Source organism: Dermochelys coriacea, chromosome 12 (genome assembly GCF_009764565.3).
Source record: "Dermochelys coriacea isolate rDerCor1 chromosome 12, rDerCor1.pri.v4, whole genome shotgun sequence".
NCBI lineage: Eukaryota > Metazoa > Chordata > Testudines > Dermochelyidae > Dermochelys > Dermochelys coriacea.
The window spans coordinates 30,999,806-31,019,701 of NC_050079.1; the positions used below are offsets into that span (position 1 = coordinate 30,999,806).

The 19,896-nt window shown below is 43.3% G+C and overlaps 1 protein-coding gene across 3 annotated transcripts; it reads left to right on the plus strand.

Moving 5' to 3' along the window:
* Window positions 1–2,810: 2,810 nt before the first annotated feature.
* On the plus strand, window positions 2,811–18,673 carry CLEC3A (C-type lectin domain family 3 member A). 3 transcript variants are annotated; one of them, XM_043494911.1, is made up of 6 exons: window positions 2,811–2,907; window positions 10,642–10,718; window positions 11,147–11,149; window positions 12,808–12,843; window positions 13,117–13,200; window positions 16,725–18,673. In XM_043494911.1, the coding sequence occupies exons 2-6, from the start codon at window positions 10,652–10,654 to the stop codon at window positions 17,114–17,116; spliced, it is 582 nt and encodes a 193-aa protein (XP_043350846.1). In that variant the 5' UTR covers window positions 2,811–2,907; window positions 10,642–10,651; the 3' UTR covers window positions 17,117–18,673. The 3 variants fall into 3 exon arrangements, with proteins under 3 accessions (XP_043350846.1, XP_038224486.1, XP_038224485.1); XM_038368558.2 differs by lacking the exons at window positions 11,147–11,149; window positions 12,808–12,843; XM_038368557.2 differs by lacking the exons at window positions 2,811–2,907; window positions 11,147–11,149; window positions 12,808–12,843 and having other exon boundaries at window positions 10,604–10,718.
* The last annotated feature ends 1,223 nt before the right edge of the window (window positions 18,674–19,896 follow it).

Genomic DNA, 19,896 nt, shown 5'->3' on the forward strand with positions numbered 1-19,896 from the left:
TCCAGACACCCCTAAGGCTTAAGGCTTAAGGATTCATATTTCCTTCACCCCAGCATCCAGCCCAATAGCTTGGCATTGGTCTTAGGGGGAGGCCTGCCTCATAATGATTTAAGGTGTCTTCTGTAAATGTGAGTAACAACTTAAGCATCAAGTCTTGGCATGTGTGCACTGTCACATAGCATTGTAGTGAGAGGCTCAGCAAACAAGTAATTTTGATCCAGCAATCATAAGGTTCATTAAAGGGTAGGCAATGTAACCAGCCTGTCATATTGCTATATACTTACGGCACACATGAGCACTCTTGAAATCATGTCACAGCATTGGATTAGGTTGATTAACTAGCACTGAAATCAAGCATTTGTTTGGGGAACAATATTAACAACAACAAAAAGCATCCCCTGCCTATTTTATATTCCCATATATGAAATATCCCTGGATCCCATGCTAAATGAAGGAGTTCATCCTTCTGGCTATCTTTGCAACCAGATATCACACACTGAAGAACTGTCTGGAAAATATACAATACAGCATAAGCCCAATGCTCCACTTACTGACACTGATATAAATCTGTAGTGGTTCCATAAATCTCAGTGGAATTACCCTGTTGCAAACCTGTGAGAAAAGAATCAGGCCTTTTCTGTTCAGTTTGGTGGATTTAGCAGCACAAAATCATGGACTGAGTACTCAGTTATTCCTAGGTCTCTTAAGCCATCTACTGGAAATAAGCATAAACTGCAATTCAAAAAAGCATGATACAATTTATAGTATGGTTTTGGTTGTATTATATCTGAAGTGCAAGGCATCCAGGAATAAATGAGAAAAGTGGACCACAGAGCTACTGCTTCAAGTATGCCGTGTCAGCCAGCAAAACGTTGAGGATTTGCATTCGTGTCTTGTCCCTACAGACTGAACTTGTCCCCTTAACAGCCCTGAGCCCACAGAGCAATCACTCTCATGTGCAAATGGGGATACCTGAATAATGGGCTGTTACAGGATTCCTCCAGCTCTACCACAGAGACCAAACTTATAAACTTTTCAAGGGTGAAGGAGTTAGGGATAAAGCAGTTTTCATGCCCTCCTTTCCATGGCTAGCAGCTATTTCTGCCTGGTGCTTGCTTGGTGCTTTTAGTCCACATCCTGAGGGGATTATTTGTCTGTCAGTCAGCACTCTTTTGTCTGAGAGTACATCTAGTTTCCCTAAAACTTCAGATGAATCTTTCCTATCATGTACAATTGCATTGGCTGTAACAAAGATTTCTGCAGCCCCCCATTTGTTTAAGTAATTCTAGAGTTGTCATAAATGCTAAGGTCTGTAAATCAATGGAATTTCTGAAACAGTCTAAGCCTATTCATCAGTTAGTGGCCACATCTCTCTCCGGTTTCCTACCACCAAAGATGCTGGCTGCCTGGAAATCCAGCCACACAAGAGTTGTCGAGCCACCAGGCTGTGCTCTCCCAGCTATCCAGTATGATAACTAAATGCCCAAGTTAGATTAAGCAAAGGGAAGTCACCAAGATTTTGAAAAGGCCCTCAAAAATTTTTGTATCATATGGATAATCAGGAAAATTGAGGGCGTGCTTTTGATGTGATATGTAATATATTTATACCATATAAATGTTCTGAGAACCTTCCATAGACCAGTGCATTTAAAATAAACATGTAAGGATTGCCATAAAAGTCCATACTGACCGTAGCAGATGTGAAAATTGGAAGGAATGTTATACACCTGAGCTTCCATGAGATGGCAACATTTCGGAAAAGAAACGTAATTTCTAAATAGACAGATCAAACTGTTAGTGAGAGCTACAGTAATCTATATAATAAGTTTCCAAGAATGTCACTAGGTCACTCCAAACGCTAGCCCATTGAGTCTTGCTAAGAGTCCTAGACCATTGTGTTATCAAAGATAACTCAACATATCACCATTCTTCCTCTACACCTGATTTTCTTGCAACAATTTCATTGGTTATATGAGGGAGACTGCACAGATGTGGTGTTACTAGGTCTAACTTCCACCCACACAGATCTCCTAGCAATGCCCCCAGACTTAAATAAACACAACCACCCTACAGCACAATCAGCATACACAATCCCAAATAAACAAACTCGCTCACACAGCACACACCGTCATTTGCCATTATACAAATCCAAACAACAGCTATAAAAAAAATTGGAACAAATCAAAGGCCAGATTCTCCTTTATTTTGAGCCCCTTTACATGTGAAGGGACCTTGAAATGGGAGTAGATTATTTACATCTATTCTAATTCCCATTCCCCCTGACAGAGCAGTGTACAGGGGCCTTAGGGTAAATGGGAATGTGATTCCTGATGTTTCACTGATGTATTTGTCAGCATTAGGAATTTTGCGGGCACAATTGCCAGAGTTCTAGAATAATGAATCATGTATTGCTAAGGGTCTGACTCAATGCTCAGTGATGTCCCTGATCCCCCACTGGTATTATAATGGGGGACTGGCCTTTTAAAGTCAGAGGCGGTAACTTGAGAAGTCAGCTACCCCATTCCATGTGTCCAGGAAAGTGAATGAAGCACTCTCTTGGGAGAGAGGAAGTTGGATCTGGGGAACAGTTAATGTTTGTAAGGGGAAAGCTAGAGGAAAACCCAGACCACAGTTCGTTTAAGAGTCCCAGGACCAGAATCCTTACACAGTGGATGCGACAAGACTCACCTATCTCCGAGGCAACACAAACAGGTGTTTGGGGTTATTAGACCCACCTGGGAGGAATTAAGGATTGGGCAGGTGATGGGGCAGGTAACGTGAAAGCAGGCTCCAAGCTCAGTCAAGAAGGAGTTGCTGGAGGAAGCTGTGGTTGGGAGCCTAGAAAGAGCAAGAGCGCAGCTAGCCTACAGCCCTGGGAGGAAGACTGTAAAACCCTGATCTAAAGGGGTGAGTTTGAAGGGTGGGGCAGCCAGGACTAAAACTGCACACTCCAAAAGAAGTTCTATGGAAACCCTGCACCTAGCAAAGGGTGAAAGTGGGATGGACTATATTGAATAAATTAGATCCCAAGAGAGAGGAGGAATACCTCATTTCTGTGAGTGGCTTATTTCTGAGAACTTCTGAGGGAAACTGTGACAGAGTGTCTGCAGGGCACCCCAACCCATACTAGGGTGCCCTGGAATGGCATCTCCCTATAATCATCAATGGGTGTTGGATCAGGTCTTTAGGCTCTAACTTCCATTGATTTCAAGGTAAATTAGGAGCCTAAATACCTTTGTGGATCTGGGCCTTAGAGCAGGGGTGGGCAAACGTTTTGGCCTAAGGGCCACATTGGGGTGATGAAACAATATGGAGGTTAGGGAAGGCTGTGCCTCCCCAAACAGCCTGGCCCCTGCCCCCTATCCTCCCTCTCCCACTTTCCACCCCCTAAAAACCCCTAACCCATCCAACCCCCACTGCTCCTTGTCCCCTGACTGCCCCGACCCCATCCACACCCCTGCCCCCTGGGACTCCCACGCCTATCCAACTGCCTCCCAGGACTCCCTGCCCCTTATCCAGAGCCAGCCATTCTGCCACGCAGTCTAGAGCACTGGGACAGGCTGGCGGCTCTTGCAGCTGCGCTGCCTAGCAGGATCTCACAGCTCCACTGCCCAGAGCACTGGCAGCACAGTGTGCTGAGGTTATGGGGGGGGGGACAGGACAGGAGGGGCCAGGGGCTAGCCTCCCCGGCCGGGAGCTCAAGGGCTGGGCAGGACTGTCCCGCGGGTGAGATGTGGCCCATGGGCTGTAGTTTGCCCACCTCTGCCTTAGAGACACTAGCTGCGAAACTCGGCAGAGCTAGGTGTAATCTATGTTATAAATAGGGCTGGATTAAGGCAGTCCAGGGCCTAGGTATACCACACTTAGACCCATTGGGTCTCCACCCTGAGGACCTCCCCCCACACCTTTTTCCTGCCCTATAGTGGGATTGGGTGGGGGGGGCATTCCCTCTCAGAGAGGAAGGAACACTAGCATAGGGTCCCTATTGCTTCAATATCCAGGCCCCCTCCTCTGGTCAGAACCAACAGGAGCCGCAGCAGGAGTCCCCACTTGCCCCTGGAGATGCAGCCCTAGGGGGTCACCATAGTATCTCAGTACCTTCCAGTAGTGCATGAAGTGACATGTGGTTTCTTCCCTCATCCTCTCCCCAGGATTGCATGTGCAATGGAAGGTTTTGTTTTGGTGGTTTCTTTTTGTTGTTTTTGTCTTAGAGTTAACACCTCATTGAGATGCAGGAGGCAATTCACACCTCTCGGAACTCCTGCTTCAGGTTGTATGCACACTCAGGCAGAGGTCACTGCAGAGGCTTCATTCAGGTCATGATGCCAGGCTATGTGAAATGAAAGCTGAGGTTCTGACCTCATCACATGACTCGAAAACCTGGGCCCTGTACACCAACGTATAGTGGCTGTGCTTTAAGCTGGTGCTGATTATAGGAACACTGAAAGCTGATGACAGCTATCCATCCAGTGATAGCCCTGAGCTGAAAGTTTGTGGTCTCTCTTGGCTGCCACAGGCAGGGCATTCAGTTCCCAATGAGCCAGGGGGATGGGAGGTGTTGTTTGTTCTCCCCAACAACAACTTTTGCTGGCCAGATAAGAACAGCAGGGTTGCTGGGACCCTGAAAGGAACTCTAACAAACCCACATCTGTGGAGGAGCCTCAGGCCTCATCTATTCCCTACATATCCCTGTGGTCACATGGGTGTAACACAGGCCTCAACATTGAGCTGAAGAAGTTTGTGGTGCTAAGAGGTATGGCTGATATATCCTCTGTAGGATTCAGAGTGGTAGCCCCAGTTAGTTAGACTAACCCAGGTTAGTCTGTATCAGCACAAACAATGAGGAGTCCTTGTGGCACCTTAGAGACTAACGAACTTATTTGGGCATAAGCGTTCGTGGGCTAAAACCCACTTCATCAGGTGCATGGAGTGGAACATACAGTAGGAAAGTATAAATACACAGCATATGAAAATATGGGAGTTGCCTTACCAAGTGTGGTGGGGAGGTCAGTGCTAAGAAGCCAATTCAATTAAGGTGGAAGTGGGCTAGTCTCAACAGTTGACAAGAAGGTGTGGAAATCACTTTTGTAGTGCTAATGAGGCCAATGTAAACAAGGTGGCCCATGCATCTGTAGGATGCAGCTGCTAAAGGGAGAAATGACCACATATGTGAAAAGACCTACTCTAAAAGTCCATGGTGACCAAATCCCATGTGGGAAAGCAATCCAAACAAGCCAGCATATTTATCTCACTCTGGCTGGACCTACTGGCAAGAGGCAAGCTGCACTGTTAAGTAAGTTGTTCATGAAGGGGAATTCACAAGGATAATATCCCCCCAGCCTTCATCAGGAGCAGTTCTACCAATTTTGCCACCCCAAGCAGCTGCCGCCAAATTGCCGCTGCCACAACAGCAGCGGAGCCACCATCAAATTGCCGCCGCTCCTGGAAGAGCAGCAGAGCTGCCTCCCAAAAGCTGCCGCGGCGGGAAGAGCAGCGGAGCTGCCGCCAAATTGCTGCCGCGGGACACGGACTGCTGCCCCATTTCTGAATGCTGCCCCAAGCATCTGCTTGGAAAGCTGGTGCCTGGTGCCAGCCCTGGCGTTCATGAACGTGTGCATATGTGACCTGCTGTCCTCTGTCTCGCTTACTGAAGCTAAGCGTTCTTTCCTGCCACTTTGTCTGGAAGTTGCCTATCTGTGGAAGAATAGCAGCAGTGCCAGGCCGGGACAATCTTGATACAGAAAAAACAAAACTTTGAGTCAAAATTCTCAGATCATTTCCTGGAAGGGAAAGAAAGCACCACACATTACAGGGGAGAAATTAACACAATGGGTCATCCTTGCTTATTTAAAATAAAAAAAACCCCAAATCTAGGTCTAAACAAACTGAGGTGCCGCCAGTAATTCCCAAGTCAGGCATGGAATCTTTGCCAAGTCAGAAGGGGCAGCATTTTAAAAGACTCCTTTCAGCTTCTTCACTGCACCTGGAATGCAAAGAAACAGAGGGTTTACTTTTAATCCTAACTCTCTTTCTCCTTAAAAAAGACAAAACAAAGTTCCATTTTATCTTTAACAAACAAAGAGGGTATAATTCACCCTTCCCCAAAAAACGCAGGATTTAAAAAATGTAAAAACTGGGGGTTTGGGACAGAAAACCCAAACCACAGCCTGTGCATGAAGTCTCTCGGCTGGAGGAATTTGTTTGGGTATTCAGCTCCATTTGAATACTTCACATACTCATCAGCAGAGAAATGTTTTGATGGAAAATTACTTCTGGTGTTTTTCCTCTCCAAATACATAGCACAAGAGTTCAGGGACAGTCTGCAGAATGGTCACATAATTGTGTACTCAGGGCCCCAATGAGGAGTTAAAATGTTTGCTGCAACCAGGAAAAAAAATATTTAGTGCATTAAAACTGGCTGAAGTAGAAAATGGAGGCCATTGATTGAAGATTTCAGCAAGTTCTATGGAAATAACTGACTGCATTTTACATGGTAAAAATTCTCTATTTATGAGTGAATTCTCTTCTGGAACACAATGTACTAAAATATGTCCTTTTTGTCATTGCACTACAGCCTAACAAACAGTGTTTGGAAAGTGTTGGAATTATTTATGCAGGGTATTACCATGATACTAATTTAACCATAAAAATTCTTTAAAGTCCAAAGGCCAAATGGTACTTTATACAGTTGCTTTAAAAAGCCTAAATATTTAGCAATTTACTACATCCAAACAGTGCCACAACACTTACAAGCATTTGATCAAGATACACGTGGGCTAAACCCCAGGGTGCTTAGACCCATACTGGTGCACTCCAGAGTGGTCAGGCAGATATTAGCAAAGATCTTAGCAAAAAGTTAAGAATTAACTTTTTTTTTATACCCTGCAACAAACAAGTGATGTCATTCCCAAATACTGACTTCAGTTTAAAATCAGTTGGAGACAGTTCACCCGATTTACCAGTCTTAATCCAGATACAATTTACAACCTCCTTTCTCCTCAAGGCCTTTCCTCCCCTTCTTCTTACTGACCAACCGTTTTTCCATTGCACCTCGTTCACATAGGCTGAAACAATGGTGTGTGGGTTGGAAGGACCATGCCGGTTCATTTGAAGACCGATTCTTTGTCTTATTTAAAACCATTTGCAGCTACCCCTATTGGTCACGTGCCTTCTTTTCACAAACTTCCCCTTATCCCATTAGTTATTCTTTGAACCAGATGTCCTCCCTACTTCACTCCTTCTGGCTTTATATCTAATTATTTTCAAGGTCTTCCTTCTACTTACTACTCAAGGCCTTTCTTTACAACCCAGTTTCTTAACCAAATTTATATTAACCCTAATTCTTTAATTTCATATTTTTCCTGTAGAATGTGACCGTGGTAGTGCATTGCAATTGATAGTCACATTTGGCTTTTAAAAATTAGGCAAAATTTAAAAATTAGGCAAAAATTGGCCTGGAACGGCAAACCGCAGCCAGTGGGAGCTGCGATCGGCCGAACCTACAGACGCTGCAGGTAAACAAACCGTCCCATCCCGCCAACAGATTTCCCTGACAGGCTGCGTGCCAATGCTTGCCAACCCCTGTTCTAGACTCTAAATTCTAGAGCAGTGGTTTCCAAACTTGTTCCGCCACTTGTGGAGGGAAAGCCCCAGCAGGCTGGGCTGGTTTGTTTACCTGCCGCATCCGCAGGTTTGGCCATCATGGCTCCCAGTGGTCGTGGTTCACTGCTCCAGGCCAATGGGATCTGCTGGAAGCAGCAGCCAGTATGTCCCTCGTCCGCGATGCTTCCAGCAGCTCCCATTGGCCTGGAGCAGCGAACCGTGGCCACTGGGAGTGGCGATCAGTGGAACCTGCGGATGCGGCAGATAAACAAGCCGGCCTGGCCCTCCAGGGGCTTTCCCTGCACAAGCAGCAGAACAAGTTTTGGAACCACTGCTCTAGAGTAATACAGGACACTGGGGTCGTGTAGTAATTTCTGTTGTTGGAAGTGGGTCGCAGTGCAATGAAGTTTGAGAACCCCTGCTATATTCTGACTGTTCAAGAGAAGTGGAAGAATAAGGATACAATAGGCCACCTATATAGGACAGTGATAGTCACCTTAGAAAAGGCCCAAATACGGGCCCCTATGTGTGACACAAAATATTCATGCAAGTAACTTACAATACTCTTAGATTCTTTCATTTTAAATTAGTGCCCAGAACTCTTCATCTAGCCAGTGTCTGTGTTCAGGGTCTTTCTAGTCTTCAGTGTATGAGCAGACAAATTCCTGTTATGCATCCTACCTTGTGTAGTAAAAATCCTGCTCCCCCTCTATCTCTAATACATAGCACAGTCTTCTTTTTAACTAGAAAATTGTCATTGGAAAGAATGGGTTAACATGACAGGAAAGAAGATTAGCCATCTCACCCTCCCTGCACAAACCCAGAATATGGCTGATCACATTTACAAAACCTCACACACTAGGAGGTTGATCCATCCCTTTTCCAGACGTACAACTTCATTTAGTCAGTATCCACGTGCTGCTTCCTAGTTCTGGGATTTCAGCCATAATCCCCCCTTATGCCTGCTTGGTCTGAGCTCAGCTCCTTTAAAAAGGCACTTACAAGGCTTTTGGGGACTGAGGAAATTGAAACATACAGTAGTTTTCCAAGCATAACATATTCAGTGACTTGAAGAGTTTGCAAACCTGTTATATTTAACTGAAACGAGTGTATATCATCCAATGTACTCCATGCTTTCCACCTTGGATAGTCGGAAATGACATTTGGAGAGAGAATTGTGATCGGGAAAGTGACCTCACTCTTAGCTTTATATTATCTACTTTTATCTATCATGTTAGTTCTTCAGGTTGTGCCACTTGAAATTCCACAGGATGGCAGTGGCTCAGTGTAATTCTTGACAGCTTTCAGATGCTCTCTACAACAGACAATTAGCCACAAACTCAAGAGCTTGTCTATCTAAGCCTATATTGGTCCCGTTTGTCAGAGTATGAAACTCTGGAAAACAACTTACTGTAACTCCAGAAATAGCTATTGCAACAACATGTCAGTTTCACATTTTGTCCAAGCATGACATGACACAAATAGTAATCTATTAGCTCCAAAACCTGGAGGAGGTGGTAAACCTCAGTAAAACATAGTTGGCCAAAAAGCAATATTTGAACAGCTTTCCTTTGAACAGATCAATGCATTCACCATCTTAAAAGGTCTATTCACCAGCTGTGTTTTATTTGCAGCTCTACCAATTCAGGAGATAAGTGAATGACAAGACCATCCTTTACAGTAACTTCTTATTCCATGCAACAGGAAATAATTTGTGCATCCACACCTATTTCAGGAGTTCAGCCCAGCATCCAAGTCTAGTTCCACATAGCTCTCTTAGTACTCAACGTGTAACTGCATGTTGTTTCCACAAACCCGTTATATACACAGTGGAGGCTAAGAATGGGTTGTTCAAAGCCAGTTTGCAGCAGCAGATAAAGATCCGACTGTCAATAGGGCATACTTTCTGCCCTGAGCAGCTTCCATGGACCAACCTGCAGGTTCCTATAAACAAAGCTATCTCATTTTCTGAATGACCCTGTTATTGGAAAGCAAGTCCGGACAAACTGAGAAAACTGCTTCTAAAAACCCACCTGGGTCACTGAACAATATCATAGACTATGGCTTTTGCAATTTGGAGGTGATCATAAGACCTTGTCTAAACACACAAGCTGAACTGCTTTAACTATACCAATATAGGTAAAGCAATACATGCCCCCCTCTCCCTATGGATGCAATGACACCAACATAAAGGTACTTGTACCAGTATAGTGTATTCTTATAGGGGAAGGGAAATAAACTGTACTGGCATAAGGCACCTTTACACTGATATAAGCTTTCGTGAGCTACAGCTCACTTCATCGGATGCAGTGAGCTGTAGCTCACAAAAGCTTATGCTCAAATAAATTTGTTAGTCTCTAAGGTGCCACAAGTACTCCTTTTCTTTTTGCGAATACAGACTAACACGGCTGCTACTCTGAAAACTAATATAAGTGCATCCACACTATGGGTATATTCTCTCCAATTTGTCCACAACTTTCTTAAAATAGGGTGCCCAAAAATGGACACAATATTCCACCTGAGGCCTTACCAATGCAAAATAGAGCAGAACCTTTATCTCAGTATCTTACGTGAGACACTCCTGTTAATACAGCCTAGAATGATATTAGCCTTTTCCACATCTGCATGGCAGTGGTGACTCACATTCAATTTGTGTTCCAGTATAACTTCATCCTCAAAGTTTTAAATATTAACCATTGAAAAATGGAGTTCACTGACAGCAAAACAAATAAATTGTTCAGTTCTGGTATACGCTCTGTAAAATGGATCTGTCCCAACTGAAATCAGTCAAAGACGAGGAATGAGAACAAGGGGTTACCTTATGCTGAAGCCAGCTGAAGCATCAAACATATTTCGTAAGTAAGGAGTACAGCCAACTCTATCACTACGGTTTTATAAAGCTGACCTCAGTCAGTTCATATTGAGCTGTGGCTGTGTGATTTGCTCCCTTAGCTGCTATAGAGACTCTCTGGAAGTGTCTTATTAACTTTTAAAAAGAGACATGGCACAAACTGGACTTCTAATTTTTCTCCTCATTAGCATACTACTGATGGATCAAGCTACTGGCCAGGCTTCCAAGTTCAAAGCCAGAAAGCACAGTAAACGTAGAGTGAAAGGTAATCGGTTTAATTTGGGGGCATATATACTATGGGCATTTACAATATTCTTAAATATTATTTGAACCAGTTGTTAATATTATTTTTAAATGTATTATCAAAGGGTATCTGTGCCTTTATTTACTCTGTCTAGAGAGAAGATTTTGTATATGTTGTTTGGGTTACATGTACTAGTAAAGTGAAGTGTAATGTGCCAAACTGTATTACATAAATATAGGGTACAGAGCTAAATAGTGTCCTCTAGCTCCATTGACTTTATTTGGGATTCTGAGTTGTAAATGAGATCGCAGTTTGGCCCATGATCTTCAGTTATGTATTATATACTGGATATCACCAAGGTGGAATATCATGTGCATCTGGTCAAAGCAAGCTGAATAAACTAACAGACTCCCAAGGACTATTGTAGAGATTTATTTTCCATGACCTAGAAAGTTTTATAACTTTTACATGGGACATTTGTAGGATATTCTTTTCTTTAGGGAGTGTTGTACAATGATGGACAAAAGAAACCAGAAAGAATTCATGAGAAAATTATAATTTCCCAATAAAAATATGCAAAGCAAAGACAAAAACCTTGAATGATGTTGGGAAATGTGTGTATTTAATTTAAACTTCCCATTTTTTTGGAAAGCATAATGTAGATGACACAGTTGGTGAATATTTACTTGTTAGTGAAAAGTAAGCAGCTTACACAAGTCCATTTCTTACTATGAAAAGGAGTACTGGTGGCACCTTAGAGACTAACAAATTTATTTAGAGCATAAGCTTTCGTGAGCTACAGCTCACTTCATCGGATGCATTTCCGATGAAGTGAGCTGTAGCTCATGAAAGCTTATGCTCTTATAAATTTGTTAGTCTCTAAGGTGCCACCAGTACTCCTTTTCTTTTTGCGAATACAGACTAACACGGCTGCTACTCTGAAACCTGTTTCTTACTATGCTCACACTACTCTGAAAGTCAGGAGGCTGTATGGCATTTGTTTCCCCTTCTCATGAATCTATCTGTCTAGTTTTGAGGGTTTTACACCATGCTCATTACCACGGTATCTGGGAGCCCTGATTCCTATTGTAACCCATGTGCATTTTTGTACAGTAGCAAAGTAAATCTGAACATCGGGCCTCTTTTACTTAGGTGACTAACTTTAGATACCCAAAATTGAAAATGTCTGCCATAGCGTCTTTTGGGATTGTTTGGGGTTCTTTTGCGAAGACAAGTATATAAAGCGGGTTGTAGTTATATAGTTATAAAATATAGTTTTCAAAGCGAAAATTCTATGGAAAAAAATTCTCAACATCTCTACCCCATCTAATAGTTAAATTAGGTCATGTATACACTACAAAATTATGTCGACCTAACTTATGTATGCATACAGTCACCGTAGTTATTTAATCGCTTGCGTATGTGCACACTTGGCTCTTTGTGTCAGCAGTACATGTCCTCACCAGGAGTTCTTGTACCAATTGAATTGTCAGTGTAGGGCATTGTGGGACGGCTTTTGAAAGTCGGTAACAGTCGACGGAAGTAACTCTTCCAATTTACACTTATTGACCCAATGTCATTGACCTTGATTCTACCCTATTGGGGAAAGTGGTGTTACTAAACTGGTGTAGAGGGGCACTTATGTTGGGGGGAGCCAAATTTAAATGAAGACATTTCCACAGCGCAGTTGATGCAATGCAGCTTACATTGACCTAACCGTGTAGCATAGACCAGGCCTCAAATGTACAGCCAAAACCAAATCTCTTCAGCAGCCCTAGTACAATAATGAGTGATCTCTAAGTAATAGTCTGAATTTATAATTCAACAACACATTAAAAAGTTGGAATAAGTGAATTACCATGAGAGTGCATTGGAATTTCATGTGTATTCACCTAAGAGAGCCCAAAATGCAATTCAGTAAAAACCAATGAGCAAAACAGCAAGCTGTCATATTAATATTATACTTAATCTTGGAAAATTAATTTTACTAAACCTATGTATTTCAACATAGTTAAATATGCGATTTATTTGTTTATGAGTATTTGTTGCTTTATTCTCATCCTGCATTAATGTTGTGTTGGTATAATCTCGCTGATTTCAATGGAACAAGGTGCACTAGTGTCACAGAGCACTGAGTCTCACCCAGGTAAACATTTTGTTTGGCTTATAATTATTACTAGAATTGCATTGCTTTGATATTGTGCTTTTATGGGATTTAAATGATTGCTGCTTAATTTTATTGCATTATAGCATTTTGATTGTCTCTGAATATTGTAATTACTATGATTTTTCTCCCAACTAAAGAGTTATTCAAATCTCATACATGCAGAAGCCCATGCTATTGTAACAGGGTTTTTGATTTAAATATATTCTTCAATTTGTATGTTTATTTATTTATTTATTTATTTATTCTTTTAAGAAAAGGACGGTGATCTAAAGACTCAGATTGACAAGCTGTGGCTAGAAGTAAATTCCCTGAAAGAAATGCAGGCACTTCAGACAGGTAAAACATGTTGTTTTATTAGTCTGTTTTTACTAGGAAATGTCACTAAACATTTTATCAGTGAAAACAAACATTCCCCTGCCCCCACTATAACGTTCATTGAGGAATCGTGCTTCTTTGAAAAGTAGGATTCCTTAGCAACACGGCACTGAGATGTTGCCAACATCTTCCACTTGATGAAGCCAGCAATGGCCGGGACTTTGGAAGAGCCATGCTGCCATACCTTGTGGTCTATTGCCACACAGGGAAGCATAGCCAAAAATAAATAAGATTTAATAAATGAGACTGTTGTGTAAACCAGGCATTGAATGTAATCTCTCTCTTTTAAAAGGCCTTTCTAGTTTTAAGTCACCTTGGGTCACTTGAAATTAGCATTTGAAGGGAGGAGGTTGGTGGAAAAAGTGACTGGAAATGAAGCCCTAAAGAGTTTTATGTCTTCTGTATGTTATCCTGCCAGTGGCAATATTTATCTATTGCCCAAACAGAGATTTGAATTATGAATTTCCAATCAATATCTGATGATCAGGACATGCTGTAAAACTAGCCCTTTAGCACTTTCTGTCTTCCATTTATTTACTAGGAACTAGACTTAGCTAATGCATAACACGCTTTACTTTGGCACTTAAATGTCACAAGTATGAAAAGACCTTTAGATCCTTGTCGTTGGTGTGAAGCCAAGAATACACCTACTTCCTGACAACTAAACCAGCTCTGCCAACAATACAAACATCCATTTCTCCTCAGCGTATGTTATGAACCTGATGAGGTGAAGTCAAATGTGTGAAGTTGGCAGCAGGGACTATTTATGAAAAAAATGAAGTTAAACAAACAACAGGCCTACATCATCTTCATAGAATCATAGAATATCAGGGTTGGAAGGGACCCCAGAAGGTCATCTAGTCCAACCCCCTGCTCAAAGCAGGACCAAGTCCCAGTTAAATCATCCTAGCCAGGGCTTTGTCAAGCCTGACCTTAAAAACCTCTAAGGAAGGAGATACTACCACCTCCCTAGGTAACGCATTCCAGTGTTTCACCACCCTCTTAGTGAAAAAGTTTTTCCTAATATCCAATCTAAACCTCCCCCATTGCAACTTGAGACCATTACTCCTCGTTCTGTCATCTGCTACCATTGAGAACAGTCTAGAGCCATCCTCTTTGAAACCCCCTTTCAGGTAGTTGAAAGCAGCTATCAAATCCCCCCTCATTCTTCTCTTCTGCAGACTAAACAATCCCAGCTCCCTCAGCCTCTCCTCATAAGTCATGTGCTCTAGACCCCTAATCATTTTTGTTGCCCTTCGCTGTACTCTTTCCAATTTATCCACATCCTTCTTGTAGTGTGGGGCCCAAAACTGGACACAGTACTCCAGATGAGGCCTCACCAGTGTCGAATAGAGGGGAACGATCACGTCCCTCGATCTGCTCGCTATGCCCCTACTTATACATCCCAAAATGCCATTGGCCTTCTTGGCAACAAGGGCACACTGCTGACTCATATCCAGCTTCTCGTCCACTGTCACCCCTAGGTCCTTTTCCGCAGAACTGCTGCCGAGCCATTCGGTCCCTAGTCTGTAGCGGTGCATTGGATTCTTCCATCCAAGTGCAGGACCCTGCACTTATCCTTATTGAACCTCATTAGATTTCTTTTGGCCCAATCTTCCAATTTGTCTAGGTCCTTCTGTATCCTATCCCTCCCCTCCAGCGTATCTACCACTCCTCCCAGTTTAGTATCATCCGCAAATTTGCTGAGAGTGCAATCCACACCATCCTCCAGATCATTTATGAAGATATTGAACAAAACGGGCCCCAGGACCGACCCCTGGGGCACTCCACTTGACACCGGCTGCCAACTAGACATGGAGCCATTGATCACTACCCGTTGAGCCCGACAATCTAGCCAGCTTTCTACCCACCTTATAGTGCATTCATCCAGCCCATACTTCCTTAACTTGCTGACAAGAATGCTGTGGGAGACCGTGTCAAAAGCTTTGCTAAAGTCAAGAAACAATACATCCACTGCTTTCCCTTCATCCACAGAACCAGTAATCTCATCATAAAAGGCGATTAGATTAGTCAGGCATGACCTTCCCTTGGTGAATCCATGCTGACTGTTCCTGATCACTTTCCTCTCCTCTAAGTGCTTCAGGATTGATTCTTTGAGAACCTGCTCCATGATTTTTCCAGGGACTGAGGTGAGGCTGACCGGCCTGTAGTTCCCAGGATCCTCCTTCTTCCCTTTTTTAAAGATGGGCACTACATTAGCCTTTTTCCAGTCATCCGGGACTTCCCCCGTTCGCCACGAGTTTTCAAAGATAATGGCCAAGGGCTCTGCAATCACAGCCGCCAATTCCCTCAGCACTCTCGGATGCAATTCGTCCGGCCCCATGGACTTGTGCACGTCCAGCTTTTCTAAATAGTCCCTAACCACCTCTATCTCTACAGAGGGCTGGCCATCTCTTCCCCATTTTGTGATGCCCAGCACAGCAGTCTGGGAGCTGACCTTGTTAGTGAAAACAGAGGCAAAAAAAGCATTGAGTACATTAGCTTTTTCCACATCCTCTGTCACTAGCTTGCCTCCCTCATTCAGTAAGGGGCCCACACTTTCCTTGGCTTTCTTCTTGTTGCCAACATACCTGAAGAAACCCTTCTTGTTACTCTTGACATCTCTTGCTAGCTGCAGCTCCAGGTGCGATTTGGCCCTCCTGATATCTTTCCTACATGACCGAGCAATATTTTTATACTCTTCCCTGGTCATATGTCCAACCTTCCACTTCTTGTAAGCTTCTTTTTTATGTTTAAGATCCGCTAGGATTTCACCATTAAGCCAAGCTGGTCGCCTGCCATATTTACTATTCTTTCGACTCATCGGGATGGTTTGTCCCTGTAACCTCAACAGGGATTCCTTGAAATACAGCCAGCTCTCCTGGACTCCCTTCCCTTTCATGTTAGTCCCCCAGGGGATCCTGGCCATCTGTTCCCTGAGGGAGTCAAAGTCTGCTTTCCTGAAGTCCAGGGTCCGTATCCTGCTGCTTACCTTTCTTCCCTGCGTCAGGATCCTGAACTCAACCAACTCATGGTCACTGCCTCCCAGATTCCCATCCACTTTTGCTTCATGTGTATGTGTGTTCTCAAACAGCAGCATAAATAATCCTTGAGGAAATTATGTTCCTGGCTGGATCCAGGCAGAGAATGGTGACCAAAGTAGATTAATATAAAAAGCTTACAGGTGGAATTTTCAATAGCCCCTTCTGGAATTAAGAAGCTCCCTTAGGGGCTTTTGAAAATCTCGCACTAAAATATCAACTCTGTTCTGGAACAGCCCTAGCCATTTTGCCAGCTGGGGTGAAAAATGTTCTTGGTGCTCTGCTCACCCCCACAAACCTGCCCACCAGCAGCCAAATGCATAAAATAAAAAAATAAACCCAAGTGGCGCTGCCCTGCTCACCTGCCCCTAGAACCGGTCCAGACCCTATTCTAATATGTGACTCAATTTTTTAATCAATATGCTCAATCATATCTATTCACAGTTTGTCTTCGTGGAACAAAGATCCATAAGAAGTGTTACCTGGCATCAGAAGGTGCCAAGCATTTCCATGAAGCCAATGAAGACTGCATAGCCAAGGGAGGGACACTGGCTAGCCCCAGAGATAATGATGAAACCAACTCCCTTCAAGACTACGGCAAGAAAAGTCTGCCAGGGGTTGCAGACTTTTGGCTGGGTATCACCGATATGATAAACGAAGGGAAATTTGTTGATGTCAATGGAATGGCTCTAAACTATTTCAACTGGGATCGCTCCCAACCAAATGGGGGAAAGCGTGAAAACTGTGTCTTGTTTTCCCAGTCATCTCATGGCAAATGGCAGGATGAAGTCTGCCGTACTGTCAAAAGATATATTTGTGAATTTCTGATCCCGTAATTCCATTCCCATTACCTGCACCAATATTTGGTTATTAATGTGCAGGTTTTGCATGTTAGTAGTTCTTTCCATTTACAGTGGTGAATTGAAAATACTTATTGAAATGCACATCTCCCACAATACACACACCTTGCCCTAAGGCAGGAATTTTCTTTATTAATTTATTTTCCATTCAACTGCTAAAAAGGTTGTGTGTACTGAGGTCTCTCACCATGCAACTGTCGCATATGCTGTATGTGAGTATACATGATGTTTTGTTTTGAGATATATTGCATCATATTTTTCCATATCTCACAGTCTGATGTTCATGTTATCAACATCGTAAAGTCAAAATCCATCTTTCAGACCCACACTACATATCTCTATAGATTAATGTTTGCTTGAACCCCATGCAGAATTCTGGTCAATATTTATGAAAGTTCCATACATAGAACATTCACTAGAGAGTGAAATTTGCCAACATGAGGCTACGGAAACTTAAGTAGAACTTTAGTGGTGTATAAACCTCTGCAAATGCATGGAATTCATCTGCTGGAGCTCAACAATGTAGCACTGAGATAAGATTTTGATCTAAAGGAAGAAAAAAATGAATAGAAGCTGATGTTATTCTGAAAGATTATGGAGTTAAAAATGACATATTCCTAGAAAGTGGGGAAAATATTCCTACTAGCAATCGAGACATCAGCCCAGCTTGAAATGTTTGCTTCCATTCAGATTGATTTTATTATTTTTAAATGTAAAGCATGTCATTCGGAATGTTCTTCTGCCCATTTTGAAGTGCAACATCGGGGCTAGAACATGCTTTCAGCTTGCCATCCATAATAAGGGGCAGTGCACAAACACACCATCCAGCAGGAGCAATATGCTCAAAGACATATTGCCTTGTGGCACGCCCTGGTTGTAATGGTGTGGAGTAATTTGTGACCACCCCTTTGCATGGTACAATATGCTAGTGGCAAACCAGCTCCGTTGACCGGCATATAGGGATAGGCAGAGCCATGGCTTCACCTGCTCCTTCCCACACCCCTCTCAATTGCTCCTCCAGGGACATATCTAGGGTACAGCTTCTGCACTCCACTCAAGGACGAGCATGGCAATTAACACATCCCCAGTGTGGAACAAAGAGAGAAGGACTCTTTGCTCCTACCTACATCTCTATGAGCCTCATTATCCAGGGGACAATCTAGCCTCATGAAACTCCAGCTGTGAAAATCTTTTGTATGTACTTGTCATTTGGAAAATATTGTCCTTGTGCTTTTACACTGACTTGTTTACATGCAAATTCCAGTTAAGCTCCTGATGTTTGGAAGTGGAGGAATTACACTGCTTATTTTTTGCTATTCTTAATCTTTCAAAAGAACTGTGAATAGTAAATAAATCCTATACATTTAGAGAAATGGAAACAATAGAAAAAAAGAAGCCAGCCATATACTTTGCTTTGCATCACCCAAGTATGCTTTATTTTAGTGGTATATATAATGCAGTTTGAAAATAACCTCTTGCATCCTAGAACCTGAATTCTGTTACTTGGAGGTCAACTCTTAGTTTCCCTTTTAATTGTACAATAAATTTTAATTGCTAATAAATCAAACATAGTTGCTAATAAATTGCTAATAAATCAAACAATTCACTAGTGGGTTGGGTTTTTTTTGAGAACATGAAGACATGTACAATCAGCATTTCAAAGATAAAGTGTGCAAGGTTACATGTATTGTGGTTCTGTAAATATTGTGTATACATCCTGTATGGAGAGAATTCCATCAACACTGAGGCTGAGAGAAATCGGAGTGCTGCTGCTATTTCATAATATCGAGTACCTAAGGAGGGCTTTGCTCAAGATGCATTGAGAAGAGAGCGTACAGACACAAATTAGGTTTAGGATAGGGCTTGGATTCATGTTCAAAGCCAAATCTGGGCTAGGATCAGAGTCTAATGTCTTGCAATCTTCTGGCCTGAAATCATAAGAGTTCAGCTGTTCTTGTGACATTTCTGCATGACATCTTGGGCTGAGTTTCTCATGTGACTTCAGCAGCATCAGAATCAGAAAATAGGTCCCTTCTGATTTCAGCTCCAACCAAGAACCAAAGCTATTGTAGAAGGTCTGGTGTCAGCAGTGGTGCACACGGAATCCATTTCTTACCAGTGGGTAGGGAGGGAGGCACATGACCCCCTCACATGACCCTGCATGTGACTCCTCCCCGCCCCCAGCCCAAGATCCCCATGCTCTTCCCTTCCCATGATCCACACCCCTTACCTGAGGATGTGGGGGCTCTGTCCTCCTCCCGCTGCGCCTTCGGAACCGCAGCGTGGAAAGGAGCAGAACGTGGGCTGCTGGGCACCCCCATGCCAGCAGCTCCTCCGGCATGGCTGTACCGCCCCCTGAGCCTGGTCCTCCAGCATGGCTGCTGTACAGAAGGAGGAGACCCTGCATGGAAGGGCTGGGGGCAGTACTGCTGTGCCACAGGAGCTGCTGGCGTGGGGCTGCCCCATGGCCCTACGTTCTGCTGCTCCTCTTTCCGGTACGCCATAGCAGTTATAAATCTCTTGCTGGTACGGGGTACTGGGCCGTACCACCCTACTTGGTGTCAGCGACTCCGAATGGAGGTTCCACTTCCAGTGGGGCCCATCACTCATATTTGTAAGTGGAATGTGATACCTTTGGGTAAATTTTTGCTGACCGACAGATTTCTCTAGCCAGCGAGGGCCAAGGTCCCATAATTTCTCACAAACTAACCACCGTTAGGGCTGGTTGGCACCTGGCTGGGAGACCACCAAAGACG

Coding starts and splice junctions, on each gene's coding strand:
- CLEC3A (XM_038368557.2), top strand. CDS start 10,604: ATGGCACAAACTGGACTTCTAATTTTTCTCCTCATTAGCATACTACTG. Junction 10,719..13,116: donor CAGTAAACGTAGAGTGAAAG/GTAATCGGTTTA, acceptor TATTCTTTTAAG/AAAAGGACGGTGATCTAAAG. Junction 13,201..16,724: donor AATGCAGGCACTTCAGACAG/GTAAAACATGTT, acceptor ATCTATTCACAG/TTTGTCTTCGTGGAACAAAG.